Source organism: Patagioenas fasciata, chromosome 18, assembly GCF_037038585.1.
Source record: "Patagioenas fasciata isolate bPatFas1 chromosome 18, bPatFas1.hap1, whole genome shotgun sequence".
NCBI classification, from domain to species: domain Eukaryota; kingdom Metazoa; phylum Chordata; class Aves; order Columbiformes; family Columbidae; genus Patagioenas; species Patagioenas fasciata.
In genome coordinates, this window is record NC_092537.1 from 14343502 (window position 1) to 14362481 (window position 18980).

At 60.6% G+C, this 18980-nt stretch overlaps 2 protein-coding genes and 1 long non-coding RNA gene across 3 annotated transcripts; all 3 read left to right on the forward strand.

Annotated features, from left to right (window-relative positions):
* Positions 1 to 1396: 1396 nt before the first annotated feature.
* LOC139829393 (uncharacterized) lies at positions 1397 to 2634 on the forward strand. Its single transcript, XR_011741854.1, has 2 exons — positions 1397 to 1851; positions 2273 to 2634. It is a non-coding gene; the product is annotated as an uncharacterized lncRNA (long non-coding RNA).
* A 137-nt stretch (positions 2635 to 2771) lies between these two features.
* Positions 2772 to 9020, forward strand: LOC136109576 (uncharacterized). The gene is made up of 3 exons (XM_071816382.1): positions 2772 to 3313; positions 5868 to 5938; positions 8617 to 9020. Exons 1-3 carry the CDS (start codon positions 3015 to 3017, stop codon positions 9018 to 9020), a joined length of 774 nt encoding a protein of 257 aa, XP_071672483.1. The 5' UTR covers positions 2772 to 3014.
* Positions 9021 to 13421: 4401 nt separating this feature from the next.
* On the forward strand, positions 13422 to 16066 carry LOC139829348 (glutamine-rich protein 2-like). Its single transcript, XM_071816457.1, has 8 exons — positions 13422 to 13596; positions 13846 to 13977; positions 14181 to 14258; positions 14543 to 14707; positions 14861 to 14979; positions 15302 to 15367; positions 15460 to 15598; positions 15750 to 16066. The coding sequence occupies exons 2-8, from the start codon at positions 13891 to 13893 to the stop codon at positions 16035 to 16037; spliced, it is 942 nt and encodes a 313-aa protein (XP_071672558.1). The 5' UTR covers positions 13422 to 13596; positions 13846 to 13890; the 3' UTR covers positions 16038 to 16066.
* Positions 16067 to 18980: the final 2914 nt, after the last annotated feature.

The window sequence follows — 18980 nt, forward strand, 5'->3', positions numbered from 1 at the left end:
AGTAAAGCATTAGAGATCGATTGGCAGTTGCAGACTCCCTGCGAGCCTTAAGCAAGTGGGCAGGTAGTAAAGAAAATGAATCATTTAATGGAACCGCAGATAAACAGCATTTGCCAGGAAACTAAGTGGAAGTAGCATCAAGCACCACCTGTAGCGCTGCTCAGAAGGAGAGGGAAGCCTCGAGCCAAGGAAAACTGAAGTGTCTTCTTTCAAGCCAATAGATGAAGTTTCTGTGAAAGCTTTTTCATGTCAGCCTTGAGAAGAGAAGTGGAATGGACTGTTCCAGCTGCTGCTGACGGCCTTTAGCGCCATCAAGATTAAAGAACAACCTGCCTGGATTCACTGTTCAAGGGTGAAGAAAGCAGTGGTAAGAAAGAGATGTCGGAACCGGTAGGACCTGCCTGCCGCTTTCCAGTTCTCTCAGCATTGATCTCAGTGACTCTAAAAAGTTACGCTCTTTAGTGCCTAAAGATCCAGTAGAAGCTGCTGTGGCTTGAACTCACCTGTCCTCTAGCAGAGGACATCAGAGCGGGGACCCCAAATCGGGGTACGGTCTCATTTAGCAAAGCTTTAGATACTTTCCCAGCTTTACTGGTTGGGCAGGGGATGCTTCTGGTCAACCTGAGGAGGTCTCTGTTAACACCAGCAAACCCCCTTTTCCAGGGAGTTTGGAGAAATCTGGTTGCTAATGTTGTCCTGCTACATCTCCTTTTCTAATTGTTCGCATTTGTACCATATTTATCGTATTAAGTTTGTTTGCCAGACAGAGTTCACATTGCTGGGTCACTTGGTTCCAAATACTACATCAATTCGCTCTTTCCTTTTAATCAGGTGTTGGGATAGAGCATCAGCTCCCCAGTGAGTTTTGCTGTGTTCCGATACGGTTTCCCGTAACGTACTGCAAGACAGAGTTTGCTGACGTTGGTTCAATAACATAACCATCATTTGGTTAACAATGTGTAAGGCTTCATGTTATTGATTCCTCTCCACCCCTGCGCTAACTCCATGGCTTTACCATCTGGTTTCTTTACGCGCACTCCATCAGCAGTCCAAACTGCAGGAAGTCACTCGTCCTTCTCTGGAGCCTCTGCTTCCTTCGGCTTTCCAGAAGGCATCTTGGTGTTTTCCAGCACATCCTTCTTTCACTGCCCTGCAGAAACTCCTTTCGCCTCTGTGCCATCCCCAACGCTGACACCGTTCTCTTGGTTAATAGGAACTCAAAGGAGAAGATAGTGATACTGCTCTGAGGACAAAACCAAGTAGTACTAACTAACCACATGCTGATAGTAGATGTTCTGCCCTTCTTTCAACTGCCTCTATTTTTGTAGCACTATCTCAAAGCATTTTGCAACTGCTAATTACGGAGATTTGATGTGAAAACCAACATGCAGCGGTGGCAGAAACTGGAAATTTGACCTGGAATGACGGAGTCCGTCTTTGAGGGCAGAAATCGGTTGGCCAAGGTCGTTGGGTCTTCATCGAGAACACGGAGAACTTGCGCAGCGACCTGCAGAACCGGGGGCTGTCGCTCTGCACCCAAAGCGGCCACGCGAGGAGCAGCTGGAGCAGCAGCAGGAGCAGCTGGAGCAGCAGCAGCAGCAGCGTCTGCATCAGGGAGGTGTCTCCTCACCCTCCCCACTGGGCCTGGGGCCACGGTGCCCAAGCCCTGAAGCTTTTCTGACAGCTTCTCTCTCTCCCTTTCCCCCAGAGACGGCGCAGCAGCGGCTGAGCACGGCTCACCAGAGAGACGGCGTGAACAGCCCCGCCAGGAGCTGCCCGTCCGCCCTGTGACACCGCTGACCGCAGCCCAGGACCTCGGTGCCCCGACCGAGGGTCTCTCCAGCACCCTGGGTGAGGCTTCCGCGCACTGCGGGTGGGAAGGGACTTGCCACTTTCTGTTGGGTTAGGGTTAGGGTCAGGCTTAGGGTTACGGTAAACTGCACTTGTACCTGTGCCTCTGGAGGCTTGGGATGCTGGCAGGTGAGCTAAAGCCCGTTTGCCCTGGCTTTGTGGTGTCCCCGTCCTGTGCCGCCAGGTCCCTGCTGGGTCTTTCCCCAGGCAGGGACGCTCTTGGAGGCTTCCCCTGCGGGTCTTGCTCAGACTGCGAGGGTCTGGGCTCTGGAGAGCACGGGGAGGGGTCCCCTTCATGGGGGACATGGCACGAGGGAGGCTTTGGGATGCTTCTCTTGCTGGTGAGCAACACCCTGGACTGTCACCCTGTTCCTGTGGCACTGCCTGGGATCATTCCCACGCATCCTTCCTCTCTTCTCAGGGGGATGATGACTTAGAAAAGGAGAAGATCCTCTTGGAGTCCCTGAAGAAAGCGCCATACACCACTTCACGTCTGTCAGCATCCCGTCCGTCCTTCCGCCCTTCTCCGCACCACGATTTCTTTGAGGTTACGCAGTTATTTCTGGCGATCCCGAGGAAAGTGCCCTACTGCGCTTCACCTCTCCCAGCGCCCCGGCCGTCCTCCCTGCTCCCGACCACCATTTCTGAGAGGCTTTCGTAGAGAAAGGGGCTTAAAAGCCCAAGGCTCTTTCGCCTGAGAGGCCCCCAGCCTGGACTGTTTCTGTGCTGTACCTTTTAAGTTGTTTTTTATCTCCTAATTAAAGTATCTTTTTAAAGCGCAAACCTCTGAGACTCTGATACAGGAAACCTGGGGTCAAGAACGTTCCTGTGACAGTTTGCGCACGTGAATCCGCGTGTGGCACTGCTTTGCTGATGGAGCTGGGAAGCAAATACTCGTCCTTCTCTGGAGCCGAAAACCACACGCGGTGGTTGGAGAAACTGCCAGTTTGACCTGGAAGGATGGAGCCAGAATTTGAGGGCAGAAATCAGCTGTCCCGGGTCCTTGGGTCTGGCAACCGCAGCTTTTCCTTGTTGGGCCGATTTCTGAAAAGCCCCTGGCTCTTGTGCTGGGCTTCACCTCCCGCCCGGGTACCCCGGGGTGACAGCGGGGCCTCTCCGGTGCCTTCCGCGGGCTCTGCCCGGTCGGAGCAGCAAGGCCGGCGATGGGGAGGGGTTCCCGGGGAGGGCAGAGCCCGTCCCGCGGGGCTGTGGGGACGCTTCTAGGCAGGCTCCGCGCTAACCAGCCCCGTCGCTGCGGCAGCGGGGCATTCCCAGCCCGGCGCTGCGGTAGACAGACCCGTTGCTACGGCTGCGGGGCCTTGCGGGCCGGACCCCGCGCGGCGCAGCCCCCGTCGCTATGGGAACGGGGCCCTTCCAGTGCGGGCGGCGCGCAGCATGGCGGTGCCGCTGGCGAGCGCGGCGCTGAGCGGCGTCCGGAGCGGGCGGGCGTTCGGCACGGCCGGTGAGTCCCGGGCCGGGGAGCCCCGGTTCCCCTGCGCGGGCAGCGGGAGCCGCTTGCGGCGTGGCGGGGAGAGCGCTCGGGCGGCTGAATTCCTGGCGTGGCCGGCTCGGGGAGGCGGGGGTGGCTCCGGCTCTTCCCGGGCTCTCTCGGGAATTTGTGTCCAGTTGTGGCCCCTCAGCTCCAGAAGGACAGGGAACTGCTGGAGAGAGTGCAGCGCAGCACCAAGATGCTGAAGGGAGTGGAGCATCTCCCGTGTGAGGAAAGGCTGAGGGAGCTGGGGCTCTGGAGCTGGAGAAGAGGACGCTGAGGGGGGACTCATTCCTGGGGATCAATATGGAAAGGGGAGTGTCAGGAGGATGGAGCCAGGCTCTTCTGGGTGACAACCAGTGACAGGACAAGGGGCAATGGGTGCAAACTGGAACACAGGAGGTTCCGCTGAAATCTGAGAAGAAACTTGTTCCTGGTGAGGGTGACAGAGCCTGGCCCAGGCTGCCCAGGGAGGCTGTGGAGTCTCCTTCTCTGCAGACATTCAAACCCGCCTGGACCCCTTCCTGTGGAACCTCAGCTGGGTGTTCCTGCTCCATGGGGGGATTGCACTGGATGAGCTTTCCAGGGCCCTTCAACCCCTGACATTCTGGGATTCTATGGCCCATCCTCCCCTCGTTTTGCAGGTGCTCAGAAAGCATTTACCGTGTCATTGGTTAACGATGGGTGCGTGTTTTGTAAGTGAATCACGGTGTACATGAATTGAGCAGCTTCTCTTCACTCTCCATTCCCAGCGGCTGGGGCCGCTGCCCAACGAGGGCATTGACGTCGGCAACTTAGAAGTGCTGGAAAAACGCTGCAGTTTCAGTCGGTGCTGGAGGCTGGTGGAGGAGGAGAGCAGGGAGCCGCGCTGGGGGCAGACGGCCCGGCAGCACAGCAGCCCCAGCCAGGTGCTCGCCCGAGGAGCTGCGCCGTGCGGGCTTTTGCTGCCGGAGGTCGAGAAAGCTGTTGCTGGGGCTGCATTTTGCCCCAGACTGCGCCCTGTAAAGAGCTGATGAGGGGCTTTGGCACAAGGTTGGCCCTTTGCTGATGTAGAAGTTTGCAGAGGCCGAAAGTTTCAGGGAACCGGATGGCAGTTTTCTGGGAGGAGGGAGGCTGGCCAGGACCCGCCAAGAGACGTGGAGCGGAGTAGAGAAGTGATTCCTTGGAATCATAGAATCATTTGGTTGGAAAAGATCCTCAAGAGCATCGAGTCCAACCATACCCCACCCCCGGCACTGCCCCGTGTCCCTGAGAACCGCATCTCCACGTCTGTTCAACCCCTCCAGGGAGGGCGACTCCGCCGCTGCCCTGGGTAGCCCTTTCTGGGAAGAAATTGTTCCCAGGATCCAACCTCAACCTCCCCTGGGGCAACTTGAGGCCGTTTCCTCTCTTCCTAAACCCGGTAGTGTCAGAGGAGCCAGAGCAGGAACCAGAGCTTTAGACCCCTTGCAGCAAATAACCCAGTTTGGCTGCAGAGCAGCCGCAGAGACCAGAGCTGCTCCTCGGCTGGGAAACCGCTGGGTCTGGGGGTGCGATGAGCTGGCGGGGAGGAGGCGGCAGACGCGTGGAGGTGCCGAGGGAAGGCAGAGGCGGTAGATTCGAGTCTCTGCTGTCTTGGAGTTTGCGTCTCTTTCACAGCCTCTCTAACGCTCTGCAGGCGTTTTGTGTTTGGGTGTTTTGGGTACTGGAATTTGTCACGTAGGTGATTTTTTCAGCCCTGTCTGAGGAGCCAAAGACCGACATCAGCCTGCCGCGTGAGAAGCTGCTGCGGGCAAAGGAAATCAAGGCAAGAAAGAAGATCCCGAGGGAGAACCGCCAGAATGCGGAGATGGAAGGCGCAGCGTGGCTCCGGACAGGCCTGTGTCCCGCCACCCCCTCTCCGCCCCGGCCGCGCTGGGTCCCCCGGTGTCACCTCCAGCGTTTCCCTCTCCTCGCAGCGCTGATCCCCCTCGGCGAGCTCAGAGCTGAGTGGGAGAAGAGCAGCGGCCCGTTCCACAAGCAGCGCGTGGCCGAGCACTGCGCGGTGTTTCGTGACTTGTTCCGAGGGGCCGCGTTGCCCCCCGGCTCACCTTGAGGGTGGAGCACAGCCAGGAAGACGAGCACGCCGTGCCGGTCTGCTATGGGAACATGGTGACTCCGTCAGAGGAGTGTGGGGGGAGCGGGGCACAGCCTTGGCTCCACGGGAAGCCTCTGTGGTTTTCTCAGACGCTCCTGATGGGCATTGTCTGCCCCGGGGGATTTTGTTTAGAAGGGTATTTCCTCTGTGATGATCCAGACTTGTTTCTTGGACGTGATAAAGACAGAGCTTTGCAACAGGATGGCTGTCTGTCAGCAGGCTGGTGTTTCTTAAGGCTCCGGGGCCTCTCAGGTGGAGCTGGATGACTTGGTGTTGTGGCCGTGCCTGGTCTGTGCTGGGTCCTGGCCGTGCCCGTGCCCGGTTCGTGTTCGTTGCCGTGGAAATCATGACCTGGTCTTAATGGAATCTGTGGTTTCAGTGATTGACGTTCTGTTTGTGTTCCTCATTCAGGCTTCCAGTTCCCCCGGTGTCATCCGCGGCAGATAAAGGCTCCCTGCGGACTGTGCTGCTCACAAATCCAGGTGAGTAGCAGGTTCTTTACAAAGAACGTGTTTAAACGGGATCTTTTCCCTCTGCTGTTGGTTCGCTCCTGTTTCTTTTGGCTGCACAGGCAGAGACGATGCCGTAGCATCCGAGTAGGGATGTGTTACATATGCAGGAAAGATTGTAGCCTCCCCAAAGCTCTGGCGGTTGAGAGTTGAGGCAGGACCGGTGTCGCAGTGTAGTGGAAGCAATTCACAGTATCACAGTATCACAGTATCACAGTATGTTTGGGATTGGAAGGGACCTCAGAAGCTCATCCAGTCCAATCCCCCTGCTGGAGCAGGAACGCCTAGGTGAGGTCGCACAGGAAGGTGTCCAGGCGGGCTCTGAATGTCTCCAGGGAAGGAGACTCCACAACCTCCCTGGGCAGCCTGTTCCAGTGCTCTGTTACCCTCACTGAGAAGTTTCTTCTCAAATTTAAGTGGAACCTCTTGTGTTCCAGCTTGATCCCATTGCCCCTTGTCCTATCATTGTTTGCCACTGAGAAGAGCCTGACTCCACCCTCGTGGCACTCACCCTTTATATATTTATAAACATTAATAAGGTCACCCCTCAGTCTCCTCTTCTCCAAACTACAGAGCCCCAGCTCCCTCAGCCTTTCTTCATAAGGGAGATGCTCCACTCCCTTCATCATCTTTGTTGCCCTACGCTGGACCCTCTCCAGCAGTTCCCTGTCCTTCTTGAACTGAGGGGCCCAGAACTGGACACAATATTCCAGATGGGGTCTCACCAGGGCGGAGTAGAGGGGAAGGAGGACCTCTCTCGATCTACTGACCACCCCCCTTGTAATACACCCAAGGATGCCATTGGCCTTCCTGGCCACAAGGGCCCAGTGCTGGCTCATGGTCATCCTGTTGTCCACCAGGACCCCCAGGTCCCTTTCCCCTACACTGCTCTCTAATAGGTCATGCCCTAACCTATACTGGAACTTGGGATTGTCCCTGCCCAGATGCAGGACTCTACACTTTCCCTTGCTAAATTTCATCAGGTTATCCCCCACCCAACTCTCCAGCCTGTCCAGGTCTCTGGATGGCAGCACAGCCTTCTGGCGTGTCAGCCACTCCTCCCACCTTAGTGTCATCAACAAACTTGCGGATAGTACACTCAGTTCCCTCGTCTAAATCGTTAATGAATATATTGAATAATATTGGCCCCAGTACTGACCCCTGAGGCACTCCGCTAGATACTGGCCTCCAACTGGACTCCGCACCATTGACCACCACTCTCTGGCTTCTCTCTTTAAGCCAGTTTGCAACCCACCTCACTACTCTATTGTCTAGACCACACCTCCTCAATTTAGCTGTGAGGATGCTGTGAGGGACTGTGTCAAAGGCTTTGCTGAAGTCAAGGTAGACCACATCCACCGCTCTGCCATCATCCATCCACCTTGTCACATTCTCATAAAAGGCTGTGAGGTTGGTCAAGCATGACTTACACTTGGTAAAGCCATGCTGACTGCCCCTAATGACCCTCTTATCCCTGATGTGCCTTGAGATGACACCAAGGATAATTCCCTGACTCCCGCCTTCTGTTTCCCCCCAGACTCCTCTCCCTCGGCAGTCTGCCTGGCAGGTGCATTAGCTGCCACTGCTCGCTCTGGGAAACCGAGGCACGGTGAAGCAGCTGACTGAGAAGTCCCTTTAATCTTGTAATTTCATCTGTTGAGTTCTTTGCTCCTCATTTGAAGCTCCGTCCTATAAGAATGAGTTACTCTTGTGCTAGGAAAGGATTGCTGGGTGGTCTTGAGCTGCTGCGGTTCTCACTTTGGGGTTGATGCTGGGCGGTTCACGCTCTCTTGGCCAGGCTGTTCTTGCGTGTTCTGATGACAAGGTCGTTACTGCTGGAGGAGAGCAAGTTCCTTGGAGTCTGCAGGGTTGTTCAGGGCTGCTCTGAGTTTGTGTGTCGCCTGAAGCCACAATCCCAGCCCTGCAAGCACTGTGCTGTCCTGTTGCTTTAAACCAGGCTGTTAAGAAAGTGGGGTTTTTTTCCTGCCTGGAGCAGAAATGTGCAGAGGGCTGGGGAAGCTGGGAGAAGTTTTGGTGTGCCTTGGTTTTCCACCTCTGTTTCACAGACTCTGGGGTGCTGTGGGGAAGTAGCTGCCTGCCAGAGTGCTGCAAGAAAAGAGAATCGCCTCAGCGCTTGTGCTTGTGTCTTGTTTCCAGCCACAGGCTCAAGGTGTGAACCTTGAGCACGTTTGAGTTGTACAGAAAGCACGAGGATGCCGTGACCCCGGCAGGGCTGGCGTCTCAACAGTGCCAGCGGGACAGCTGCGTTACCTGGGTCTCCCATCAGCTCCTCAGTGAGAAATGGCCCGTGCGGGGGGCTGGGGGAGCCGTGACGCAGCCCTGGGCTGAGGCACAGGGCCGGTGCACGAGCTGTGCCCGTGGGCTCCTGCTTGGTCCCGGCACTTGTCTGGGAGCTGTTACAGCACAGACTGGGCGCTTCCGGAGCCATCCTCCCCCAAACTAACAGCAGCCTGAGGAGACAACCTCTTAAAAGCCCATTCTGAATGAGCATTTTAAAATAACACTGAGGGCCTTCACCAGGGCGTGCTCGACCAGCCCTGGTGGGTGGGGGGGGGGCCTTGTTAGCGACGGCAGGCCCTGGGGTTCGGGTCTGCGCCATCTCGCTAACGCTCTGTGTCACCCCTTGACAGACAGGACAGAGCCCGTGGTTGAATTTGTGCGGCCGCCCGTTTACCATCCTCCCCAGGTGAAGTTCCCGCGCCACCAGCCCCTGAGGACCTGGACAGATAGCGAGACAGCAAGGAGCCCACGTACGGCATTTACTGGGGCCGGGCCTCCCCTCGAGGTGCTCTGCTCTGCACTGGTGGGAAGGGCTGGGCTTATCCTTCCGTGTTTTGACTCTGGGGACTGTGGCCCCCGCAGGGTGGCGGGACGGGAGGACGGACCCTCCTGCCTCGTGCTGGCATCTCGGGGCAGAGGCGCTTTGTGCCGAGCGTCCTCTCCGTCACCCGCTTGGGATTCTCTGGACCAGGGTGGTGGGGCGGCTCCACCTGCAGACTCTGCGCACAGCACCGTGCCAACTGCATGGCTGTAAGATCCTGGAAAAATCATTAAATGAACTCAAATCAAGGATTCAGGGTTTCTGTGTATGTGTTCCCCAGAATAAGGCTCAAAGGAGCTGCCTGGTAAAATGGCAGATGGAGGGGATGATGTCCCAATGCCCGGCAGCCTTTTCTGTTAAGGAATTGTTCCCCACATCCAACCTCAACCTCCCCTGGTGCTACTTGAGGCCATTTCCTCTTGTCCCGTCGCTTGTTCCTGGGGAGCAGAGCCCGCCCCCCCCGGCTCCAGGCTCCTTTCAGGCAGTTCAGAGATCAGAAGGTCTCCCCTCAGCTCCCGTTCTCCAGCTGAACCCCCCAGGTCCTGGTGTCACCTCCAGCATTTCCCTCCTCGCAGGGCTGATCCCCCTCGACCACATCAGAGCTGAGCGGGAGAAGAGCAGCACTTGTCACTGGCCCCAGCTGGAGGTTTCCTGGTCAGCAGCCGCTGGCTCGTGCCAGCAGTCGAGAGGCAGAAGAAATCCCTTCAGAACAGCTCCCTCTCCAAAGACATCCGTCTGCCTTGATCAACCGCAGGGAAAGGCATCCTAAACCAGGCACTTTGGCCTTGTTTTGAGCCCAGGTTCCCAGGTGCTGGTGCACTCGTGAGCCAGTCACTGCACATCTGCCACGAAGGGGAATCGCCTCCGAGGCCACTGTGCCGTGGGGAAAGGAAAGGATTAAACGTCGGGAGAGTTTGATTGAGTACACAACACGGATAAAGCCACTCTCTCTGCAATTAAAACTGAGGGTATTTAATTCAGTGAAATGAGATTTCATTCCCTGTGACCTGTCCGATTGTATTTTGCATCTGGGCAGGCTCTGCAGGGACTGCCACAACATTTGAGGTGTCACCAGCTGCACTGTAGGTGGTAAAGCGGGAAAGGCAGGAGGGACCCTCAGCACCTCCCATCCCGTGGATAACTTCATCACAATGGCCAGGGCGGCGCCCGCTGGCTGCTGGGGCGGCTGTTGCCGGGCAACAGAGACACTATATTGTCCCCTGTCACCTGTGCCCCTCGCCCATTTGGTCACTGGCCGTGGTGGGATCACTTGCCGTGGTGGGATCACTGTGGTGGTGGACTCATTTTGGCAGTTGGATCGCTTTTGGTGGTGGGATCGCTGTTGGTGGTTGCATCACTTTTGGTGGTGGGATCGCTATTGGTGGTTGCATCACTTTTGGTGGTGGGATCGCTACTGGTGGTTGAACCACTTCTGGTGGTTGAACCGCTTTCGGTGGTTTGATCACTTTCGGAACTTCTATCGCTTTGGTGACTGGATCACTTTCATCACTCGGTTTGCTTTTGACACTTGGATCTGTTCGGTGACTGGATCACTTTAGTCACTTGGATTGCTTTCGGCACTTGGATCTGTTCGGTGACTGCATCACTTTCTGTGGCAAGAAGGAGGAGGAGAAAGGCTGCTGGCTGCCATTCCCTCCAACATCACCTCCGGACAGAAAAGCTCCCGTCTTCCCACATCAGGCTCCGTGTTTTCTGGCAGAGCAGCAGCGATGGCCACACTCGGTCTATTGGAGCTGCTGAACGCCGCCATTGGGACACCCCATTTGGGGGTTGTCGACTTGGTGGCCCTGCACAAGTTGCTCGAGGCCATCATCGGGCAGCTGGGCCAGCAGGAGCCGTCTGTCCTGGAGCCAGGGCAGAGCCCGACCCCCAGCCTGGCAAAGGAGCAGGACAGCAAGGACCACCCTGGCCAGGAGAAGGAGGAGGACGGAGCCCTGGGCACCGGGCAGCAGCTCTGGAAACCAGCGGAGCAGCTGGATGAGAAGGACATGCTGGAGGGGACCGGGAGCGACTCCGAGGTCTCCTCTGTGGCCAAGGAGCTGATACCAAAAACAGCAGAAGAGAAGGAGAGAGCCGTCTCCAAGGTAGATGCTCTTGCTGGTCCCTGGGTGCTCCCCCACGAGACGCCCCCTCCTCTGGGCTCCGCGCTGCCCTCGTGCCGCCCTCAGCCCAAGGGCTGGGTTAAGCCCGAGCTCCCGCAGCAGAGCACAGCGGGGTCCAGGTCCCCAGGGACCCTCCCCTGCGCTCACCCCCCACCCGCTCTCCCAGGAAAGGGCTTCGCTCCAGGATCTCTGGGAGGAGATCAACAAGTTTAAGGAGGTGCAGTCCGGCCTGGCAGAGGACGTGCGGGAGATGAAGGAGGAGATGCAGAAGGCGCATTCTGGCCTGGCAGAGGACATCCAGGAGATGAAGGAGGCGCATGTCGGCCTGACAGAGGACATGCGGGCCATGCAGGAGGCGCATTCTGGCCTGGCAGAGGACATCCAGGAGATACAGGAGACCCTTGGCCTGGTGAGCGTCCCCTGGTGCCCCGGGAGGGAGCCGGGCCCTCGTCCCTCCCCGCTCCCGCTGCCCTGTCACACTGTGCCCGTGCCCCACGGCCATCGGTGTCACCAGCGTGAAGGGCAGCAGGAGGGAAGAGTGGGAAGGGTGTCCCAGGGGTTGCTAAGGCACTTCTGAACTAGAGAGCCATCCAAACAGAACCATGGGAGGGGAAGGAGGGGAGATAAAGCTGTGGGTTGGGGGTGCTGGGCAGTGATGTTGGGGCTCCCATCCCTAGGGGTCCAATCCCCCGGGTTCCATAGCCGGGCTGAGCCCGTGATCCCTTTGCATTTGGGCTCTCATGTTCAACACGAGTTTGGCCCCGCGAGGTGGTGGTTTGGGGACAGGGGCTGGGGACACGGCGGGGGGTTCTGGGGTCTGTCCTCACGGCTGCCCAGCTGCCAGTAACCCTGCTGCCCTTTGCCTCTTCTTCCCAGGAGGGCGCTGGGGGCCAGTCTGCCCCCGCCGAGCCCACCCAGGTGGCCACGGACACCCAGGCCAGGAAGAGCTCAGCACTGGGGCCAAAGGGACGTGGGACACAGCCTGGGATGGAGACCAGCAAGGGGACTGCAGGGTCTGGCTCCCCGGGGATGCAAGCAGGGACACAGGGGGAACCAGTGACCCCTGTGAAGTTGTCAGGCGCTCCCGCAGATCACGCAGGATCTTGTGGTGCCAGTGCCACCACCCCGGGGCTGGAGCCAGGATCCCCGGGCACCCAGGCCAGCACCTCCCTGGGGACACAGCCAGGGGCCCCTGATGCCCAGGCCAGCACCTCGGGGATGCAGCCAGGATCCCCGGGCACCCAGGCCACCACCGCCCTGGGGACACAGCCAGGGGCCCCTGATGCCCAGGCCAGCACCTCGGGGGTGCAGCCAGGATCAGCTGGGACCCACACCACCACCCCTGGGGTGCAGCCTGGCTCCTCCACCTCCCAAGCCACCATCCCAGGGGATGCCCAAGAGCCGGCCAAGCCCTGGGGCACCACCAGCACCTCCAGCTACGAGTCGGAGATGCGGGAGGTTCTCTCCCAGGTTGGGCAGCTCGGCCACCTCTGCGCTGGTCTGAAGGAGCAGGTGGAGCAGCTTAAATCTACCAAAGCTGAACATGCGGATCTTGAGAACGTGCGCCGGCTCTTCCCGGAGGGAGGTGAGAGCACGGGGGGGCTGGCGGGGGTTGTTTGGCGTGGGGACACCCTGGCTCAGGGGCTCGTCATGCTCAGAGCCTGGCCCCAAGGCTGAGACCCCCTCACCGACAGCACATCCCCTTGCACCATGTCCCTCTAGGCCGGCAGAGCATCACCAGCATCCTGACCGACCTCAAGTGCCAGATGTCGTTCCTGCAAGACATGGCCGGGGCCCTCCATGGGCAGGAGGAGAAGGTGAGCCGGCAGCAGTCCCCGAGGGGCTGCGGGGATGCCAGTTTGGGCAGGGAGGGGGCAGTCGAAGGGTCCCCATGCCGGAAAGACACAGGGGGCTGTGCCCTCACCGCCCCCACTGCCGTTCCCAGATCAGGAAGGTGGAGGATGCTCCCAGAAAGATGAGGGCGGCTGGAGCCGGCAGGAAAGCAGACGGCAGCGCCCAGATGACCCAACAGCCGCGGTAAAAGGATGGGAGAGGGTTTCCTACCCCGCAGGGCTGCGAGGGAGCCTGGGGTCTGGGAGCATGCCAGTTTGGGGGCCAAGGGACACCCCCACGAAGGCTAAGCCTGCCCCTGCCCCCGTCTCGCTGGCCAGGCCCAAGGGACAGAAGGTCAAGGCAGAGCGGAAGGAGTTGGGGAAGCAGCAGGAGCCGACCCAGGCCCAGCTGGAGCAGTTTGCGGCCGAGTACGTGAATCAGTTGGTGATGGAGACAGCACAGCAGCTGCAGGCAGAGGTGAGGCCCGGGGGCAGCGCTCCCAGCCCCCGCTGGCTCGGGGGCAGTCCTGGCGGGGTCCCGGCCACGTCCCCTGGCTGGATGGGGCCATGGAGCCTCCACGGCACCTGGGCTTGTGGGCGGCATCCAGCCCGGCTCAGAGCTGATTCCTCCTCCCCTGCCAGCAGCTGGACGAGCCGAGGGCGACGGCGCAGAGCGGGGGACACGAGCACGCGGGGTGCCCCGGCTGCAACTGGGACACCAGGGCGCTGCTGGGGAAGCTCCTCCAGCGCTGCGAGAAGCTCGAGGCGCAGCTGGAGTCCCTGGCCCAGAAGGCGGGCGGCAAGGTGGAGAGTTACCCAAAGTGGAGGAGACAGGTAAGGAGACGCGGTGTAGGGGGCTTGAGCTGCCAGGAGCCCCCAGGCATTTCTGCTTTGCTGTAACGTGGGGGAGCCCCTCGCTGCCCCCCTAACCGGCTTGTGGGAGTCAGCAGCATGGAAGGGAGTTAAAGCCTTGGAGCAAATGTCCTGCTTGCCCCGAGAGCCCGCGGCCACCAGCCAAAATACCCTGGGTCTGTCCCCGCGGGGCAGCCACCCCCCTGGCTCAGCACCGCCTTGTCCTCTTAGTCCCTGCAGCAGGACGAGCAGCTCAAGTGCCTCCAGGCCAGCATCATGCAGCTCCAAAAGGACTACGAGAAGTTCAGCTCGGCCCTTGCAAACCTCCAGCAGGATCGCCAGCAGGAGCAGAAGGACATCAAGGTGGGTGGCTGTAACCCGCAGGCAGAGCCCAGGCTGGGACCCCAAGGGATCTGTCCCCCTGCCACCCTGCTCGCAGCCCTGCACAGCTTCCCGATGCCTTTCCTGGAGGTTTCTGATGGGCTGGGGAGGCAGGGGGTGCTCGGCTGGCCGGGGGGCAGCTCCGACCCTGCCGTGGCGTCACGGGCTGCTGTCTGCCTTGGAAGGCTCTGTCCCAGGCCCTGGAGCGGCTCAAGAAGCAGAAAGCAGACAAGGAGCAGCTGCTGGTGCTGGAAATCGATGAGGTAGGGGCTCGAGGGACCCTGGTGCCAGCCAAGGGTGTCCCGAGCACGGTGACAAACGCCCCTTGTCCCTTGGGTGCCGGCTGGCAGAAGCATCCGGGGGGAGGGAGGATTTCCAGCCCTGCTGCGGGTCCCTTGCCAGGTCCCTCTGTGACCCCGAGTCCCTTCGGCTGGTGGGAGCAACCCCACGGGGGTGATAGGGTGAACAGGGCCACGTAGCCACTTCTCCCTCTCGCGTTGTCCCTGCATCCTGTCCCCACCGCTCTCCTGCCTTTCCCCGTTGCTAGAAAGCAGACAAAGCCGCCCTGGCTGACAAAGTCAGTCGCAGGCAGTTTGAGGCGTGCGAGGAGCGGCTGAACAAGGCGGTGGAGGAGGTGACGAGCCGGGTGACGGGCCAGGAGGAGAGCTGGCACCGGTTCCAGAAAGAGCTGCAGAGACAGATGGACTGCAAGGTGAGGGCTCGTCCCCTCCACACAGAACTGGCACCTTGGGGGCCTGGCAGCCTGAGGCAGCATCCTTGCGAGGGTGCCCCCTCCCGGCTGTCCCCCTGGGGACCGCCATGTCCCATCCTGGGGTAGATGGCTGAGGGTGTCACCCGTCCACAGCTGGACCGCCGGGAGCTGGGGGCGTTCCGGGAGCAGCAGGAGGAGCGGTGGAAGAGCCTCAGCGGGCAGCTCCAGAAGGAGCTGCAGCCAGAGCGTGACGATGCCGCTGGGATTAGGAAGTGAGTGCGATGGGGACAGCGGTGGCTTTGGCAGTGCCGGCCCTGTTCCTGCTGGCTGTCCCAGCTCGTGCCGCTGTGGTACCCTGGCGTGGGAGCCGAGTGGGCAGCGCCCCTGGGGATGCTGAGCAAGTGGCTGTGCCTTGTGCTCCTGCCAGCTGCAGCTTCCCAGCGACGGAGGCGGCACAATGAGGGGGCACGTGTGGGAGGAGCCCTCCCGAACCAATCTTGGGGGGTGGGTGCAGAGGCTTTTTGTGGCAGGGGACGGTGTGCAGGTGGGGCTGTGCCCCCCAGGAGCTCCCCAGCCCTTTTCTCCCCGCTCCAGGCAGCTGCTGCCTGGTTTCCATTGCCTGTCCTGCGACCGGCCCCTCCACATGCTGGCGCCTGGACCGTGAGTAACTGCCCCCTGACCCCTCCCTGGCGTCGAGTGACACATGGGGTGCCACCTGCCGGGCACTGAGCACCCCGTGTCCTGTCCCACAGGGAGCGGACGGGCGAGTGCAGGTACCCCACTGTTCCGCGGAGCTGCGGGGGCCCACACACCCTCACGCCCCCGCGCTTCCAGCCCCAACCGCCCAGCACCCCACGGCCGTCCCCACCCAGCGCCCGCAGCCCCAACAAGGTAGGGATGACGGAGGTGGGGAGGGGGATGCTGAGCCTGCGGGGGGATCCATCCGTGCCTCAGTTTCCCCAGGGAGAGCTGGCTGGGGGAGGGTTGCTGGGGGATGCGGAACGGGGCCCCGTGTTTGGCTCACACGCTCTCCCCTTCCCAGAAGGACGCGATGCAGCTGTCGGGCCAGGACGGCACTGATGGGAACCGGCAGGACGAGCAGCTCGCCATGATGGGGGGCTCTCAGCTGCCCCCAACGCCAAGGGCCACCCCAGACACCTCGACCTCGCTGCTCTCGGCCGTGCTGCTGCACCGACCAGTCCCGTCTCCCAGACGCTTCACCCTGGCACCGAGTCTGCTGCCGCCCATCCAGCCCCCCCGCGGTGAATCACCCCCTGACAGCCGCGCAGGACAGGGGTCCCGGCCCCGGTCCCACCGCCCCGGGCGCTGAGCAGGCAGCGGCTGCAATAAACGGTGATGAGCAACCAAGCGCCGGTGTGGTCTGAGTGGGGGTCCCTGGGGCAGGATGGCAGAAAGCCCCGCCGTGTTTGCTATTTCAGGAGAAAAATAAGAGCTCAAAAGGCACTTTGGGGGTGCCCAGGTGGATCCGGTGGTACCCGGGCCCCCCCAGAGGGAGCACGGGGAGCAAACCAGTAGGCACCAGGGCAGAGCCAGCAAAGGCCCATCCTTTGGTGCCTTTGGAATTGTCATTCAAAGGGTAGATGAGCACAGCTCGGCTTCAGCCAGAACACCTCCATGCCCTTTTTTTTTGTTATACCCCCACGTTCTCTTTCCTGCCCGGCGGCCGGGGGTTGTGGGGTGTGTGTGCTTAGGGAACCCCTCGTACCCAGCAGCTGCCTGCATGCTGCTGCTGCTTCTCTCTGCATTTAAACACATTACCCAAACATATTAAAAAAACCACAAAACAAAATAACAGGGGGTCTGCGGGGCAGGAAAGGCTGGAGGCTCATGGGCTGGGGCCGGGCCCGATGCCTCCAGCCCCACGCACCTTCGCACGAGGCTCGAGCGCTGCCACGCCGCTCCCATAGGGCCCGCAGCAGCTGCCGTCTTGGACACGGGCAGCGAAGCCACCGCACTGAGGCCGCGCCTGGTACCGCCAGGGAGAAGGGGGAACGGGTTGTGGTGCGAGCCACCCTCGGGGTGCGGGTGGTGCACCCCCTGAGGAGGGAGAGTTTCCGCCCTTTGAGGCCCCCTTCTCAGGTACCAGCGCCCTTCAGGCAGTGGCTGATAGCATCTTTTGCTGTGCACAGAGAGCGTGGCTGCTGTGCCTTTACCTATGATGGCGGTGGGGGTGGTCTGTGTCCCGTTGGGCCAGCTCACAGTCCCATCCCAGCTCTGGGCCGTGTTTCCAGCTGTGCCCAGGATGGCACACACTGCCCCGCGTGCCGTGGAGCTGTCCTGGATGGACACAGCTCCACGAGTTCCCCCTGCTCCTTGATCCTGCCTTCACTCCCCTTCATTTCTCCTGGTTCCAGACAAACCACCTCCTCCAGCAGGTTCAGACTTGTGCCGTCCCAATGGGGCTCAGAAGGGAATTGCAGCCCCCGTGCCTGGAGCGGTGGGCAGGGGGTGTGAGCTGGGGGTGCCCGGGGAAGGGGGCGGATGCAGCCAGGGGAGCACCAGGGACGGAGCTGTTGGGGTCTCTGCTCCCTCGGCAGCCAAAAGGCTGAATCCTGCCTTTCGCCTGCGAGGCAGGCACTGGCGCTGGGAAGGGATCTTGTCTTTCGTGGCCTCCTCGGCTTCACCGCATCGGGTGCTTTGTGCTTGCGGCCAGCTGGCCGCCTCCCCAGCAGCATCCGTCTGTCGGGCAGAGCTGCTGAGCGCCCAGGCCCGTGTGGCAGAGCTGGAGAGCCAGGTGAGCCCCAGCGCCTGCTGGATGGGGCCCACGGGTGACCCAGGGGGAGGAGAAGGGGCCAGGACACGGCGCGGGATCGGGCAGAGCTGCTGGCGCAGCACCGGCTGGAGCTGCAGCAGCTGCGGGAGCTGCAGAGGCGAGAGCGGCACGAGCGGCACGTGGTGCCGGTGGCCCCGGTGTGGGTGAAGGAGCCAGGGAACGGTTTGGGGAGACGGTGAAAGGAGAATGGAGAGTCCAGAAGCGCTGGCTTGAGGGCAGCTCCGTGGCTTTTGGAGTGGGGATTTGCTTTGCCGGTGGAGACAGGCAGATCTGGCTGGAGACGTCATTCCGAGGGAAGGCATTGCATTTTGAACGACGCTGAACCCCATGTTTTCTCTCCCCCGGATCCCTTTTATTCAGAACAATGAGTTGCTGATGTCCACATAGTTTAGGTCAACGAGAAGTCTGTTGTTGGTAGAGAAGCCCATAACCCCCAGATGTGGTCCATCCCAGATGGGGAAGGCAGCCCGTGGGACGCCCCGTGACAGACCAGCTCCTGGGACCTGGTGCTCAGCCCCACGACCGAGCCTCTTCCACGGTGCCCGTCACGGGGAGCACCAGTTTGTAACAGCCCGTGGTGGGCTCCTTCCCCATGTCCCGCAGGGAGTCTGTCGAGGAACTGCGCAAGAAACACGAGGAGCAGCCCCAGCACGTGATGTGGCTGAAAGAGCGAGAGATGGATGTGCTGACCGGCACCATTTCACACACCAGGTACCGACAGCCGGTGTCGTGCCCCCAGGTTGATCCCTGGCCACGGTGTTCCCTGTCCTCCGGGGAACCGGGCCCAGAGCACAGGAGGAACAGGGACCATCCTCTCTCCCACCCGCTGCCCCCAGGGGTGCTGAGCTGTTGTTTAGTATCTGTCCGTGCTCCCCGAAGCAGCGGCTGCGTCTTCCTGCTGCTCTGCTCTGATCCCGAGAGGTTCGGGGCAGGGCTGCCCGGCCCATGGCCCAGCACACGTCCCCCTCTCCTTCGCAGTGGGACAAAGTGTGTCCCCCACGGTGACCCTCCCCCGGATCTCTGCCCAGGTCTCTGAACGGCATCACTGAGAAGATGGAGAAGTTCTCCAGTGACCTGCAGAACATGTGCAGGAGGGGCATGGAGGAGGAGCGGAGCCGTGTCCAGGAGCTGGTGGCCAACACGCAGGCCAGGCTGGGCGAGCAGGCTCGGCTGCTGGAGCAGGTGAGCCCACGCTGTGTCCTCTGCCCAGGCCAGGCTCCTGGCTGGGTCCGGGCGTTTCTCTGGCCCGCAGGAGGTCCCTGGCCTGGAGCCCGTGAACGGCGCCTGGCCCTGCAGCGTCTGGCAGGCTCACGCGTGGGTCCTGCTCAGCGGGGAGACGTTCAGCGCTGCCTTCTTGTGACAGAGACGTCACTTGGGGTGGTGAGAATGAGGGAGTCCCAGGAACAGGCTCCACCAGCCCCTTTCAGCTCTTGACTGAAGCGTCAGTTGCCTCTTTCTCTCCCCTTTACCCGTGAGGGG

What these genes read in the sequence shown, in the direction of transcription:
- LOC136109576 (XM_071816382.1), top strand. Translation starts at nt 3,015, where the DNA reads ATGGGGAGGGGTTCCCGGGGAGGGCAGAGCCCGTCCCGCGGGGCTGTG. An exon ending in GCGGGCGTTCGGCACGGCCG is followed by an intron (nt 3,314 to 5,867) that starts GTGAGTCCCGGG and finishes TTCCTCATTCAG; the next exon opens with GCTTCCAGTTCCCCCGGTGT. An exon ending in TGTGCTGCTCACAAATCCAG is followed by an intron (nt 5,939 to 8,616) that starts GTGAGTAGCAGG and finishes ACCCCTTGACAG; the next exon opens with ACAGGACAGAGCCCGTGGTT.
- LOC139829348 (XM_071816457.1), top strand. Translation starts at nt 13,891, where the DNA reads ATGCAGCTCCAAAAGGACTACGAGAAGTTCAGCTCGGCCCTTGCAAAC. An exon ending in AGGAGCAGAAGGACATCAAG is followed by an intron (nt 13,978 to 14,180) that starts GTGGGTGGCTGT and finishes CTGCCTTGGAAG; the next exon opens with GCTCTGTCCCAGGCCCTGGA. An exon ending in AGAGACAGATGGACTGCAAG is followed by an intron (nt 14,708 to 14,860) that starts GTGAGGGCTCGT and finishes ACCCGTCCACAG; the next exon opens with CTGGACCGCCGGGAGCTGGG.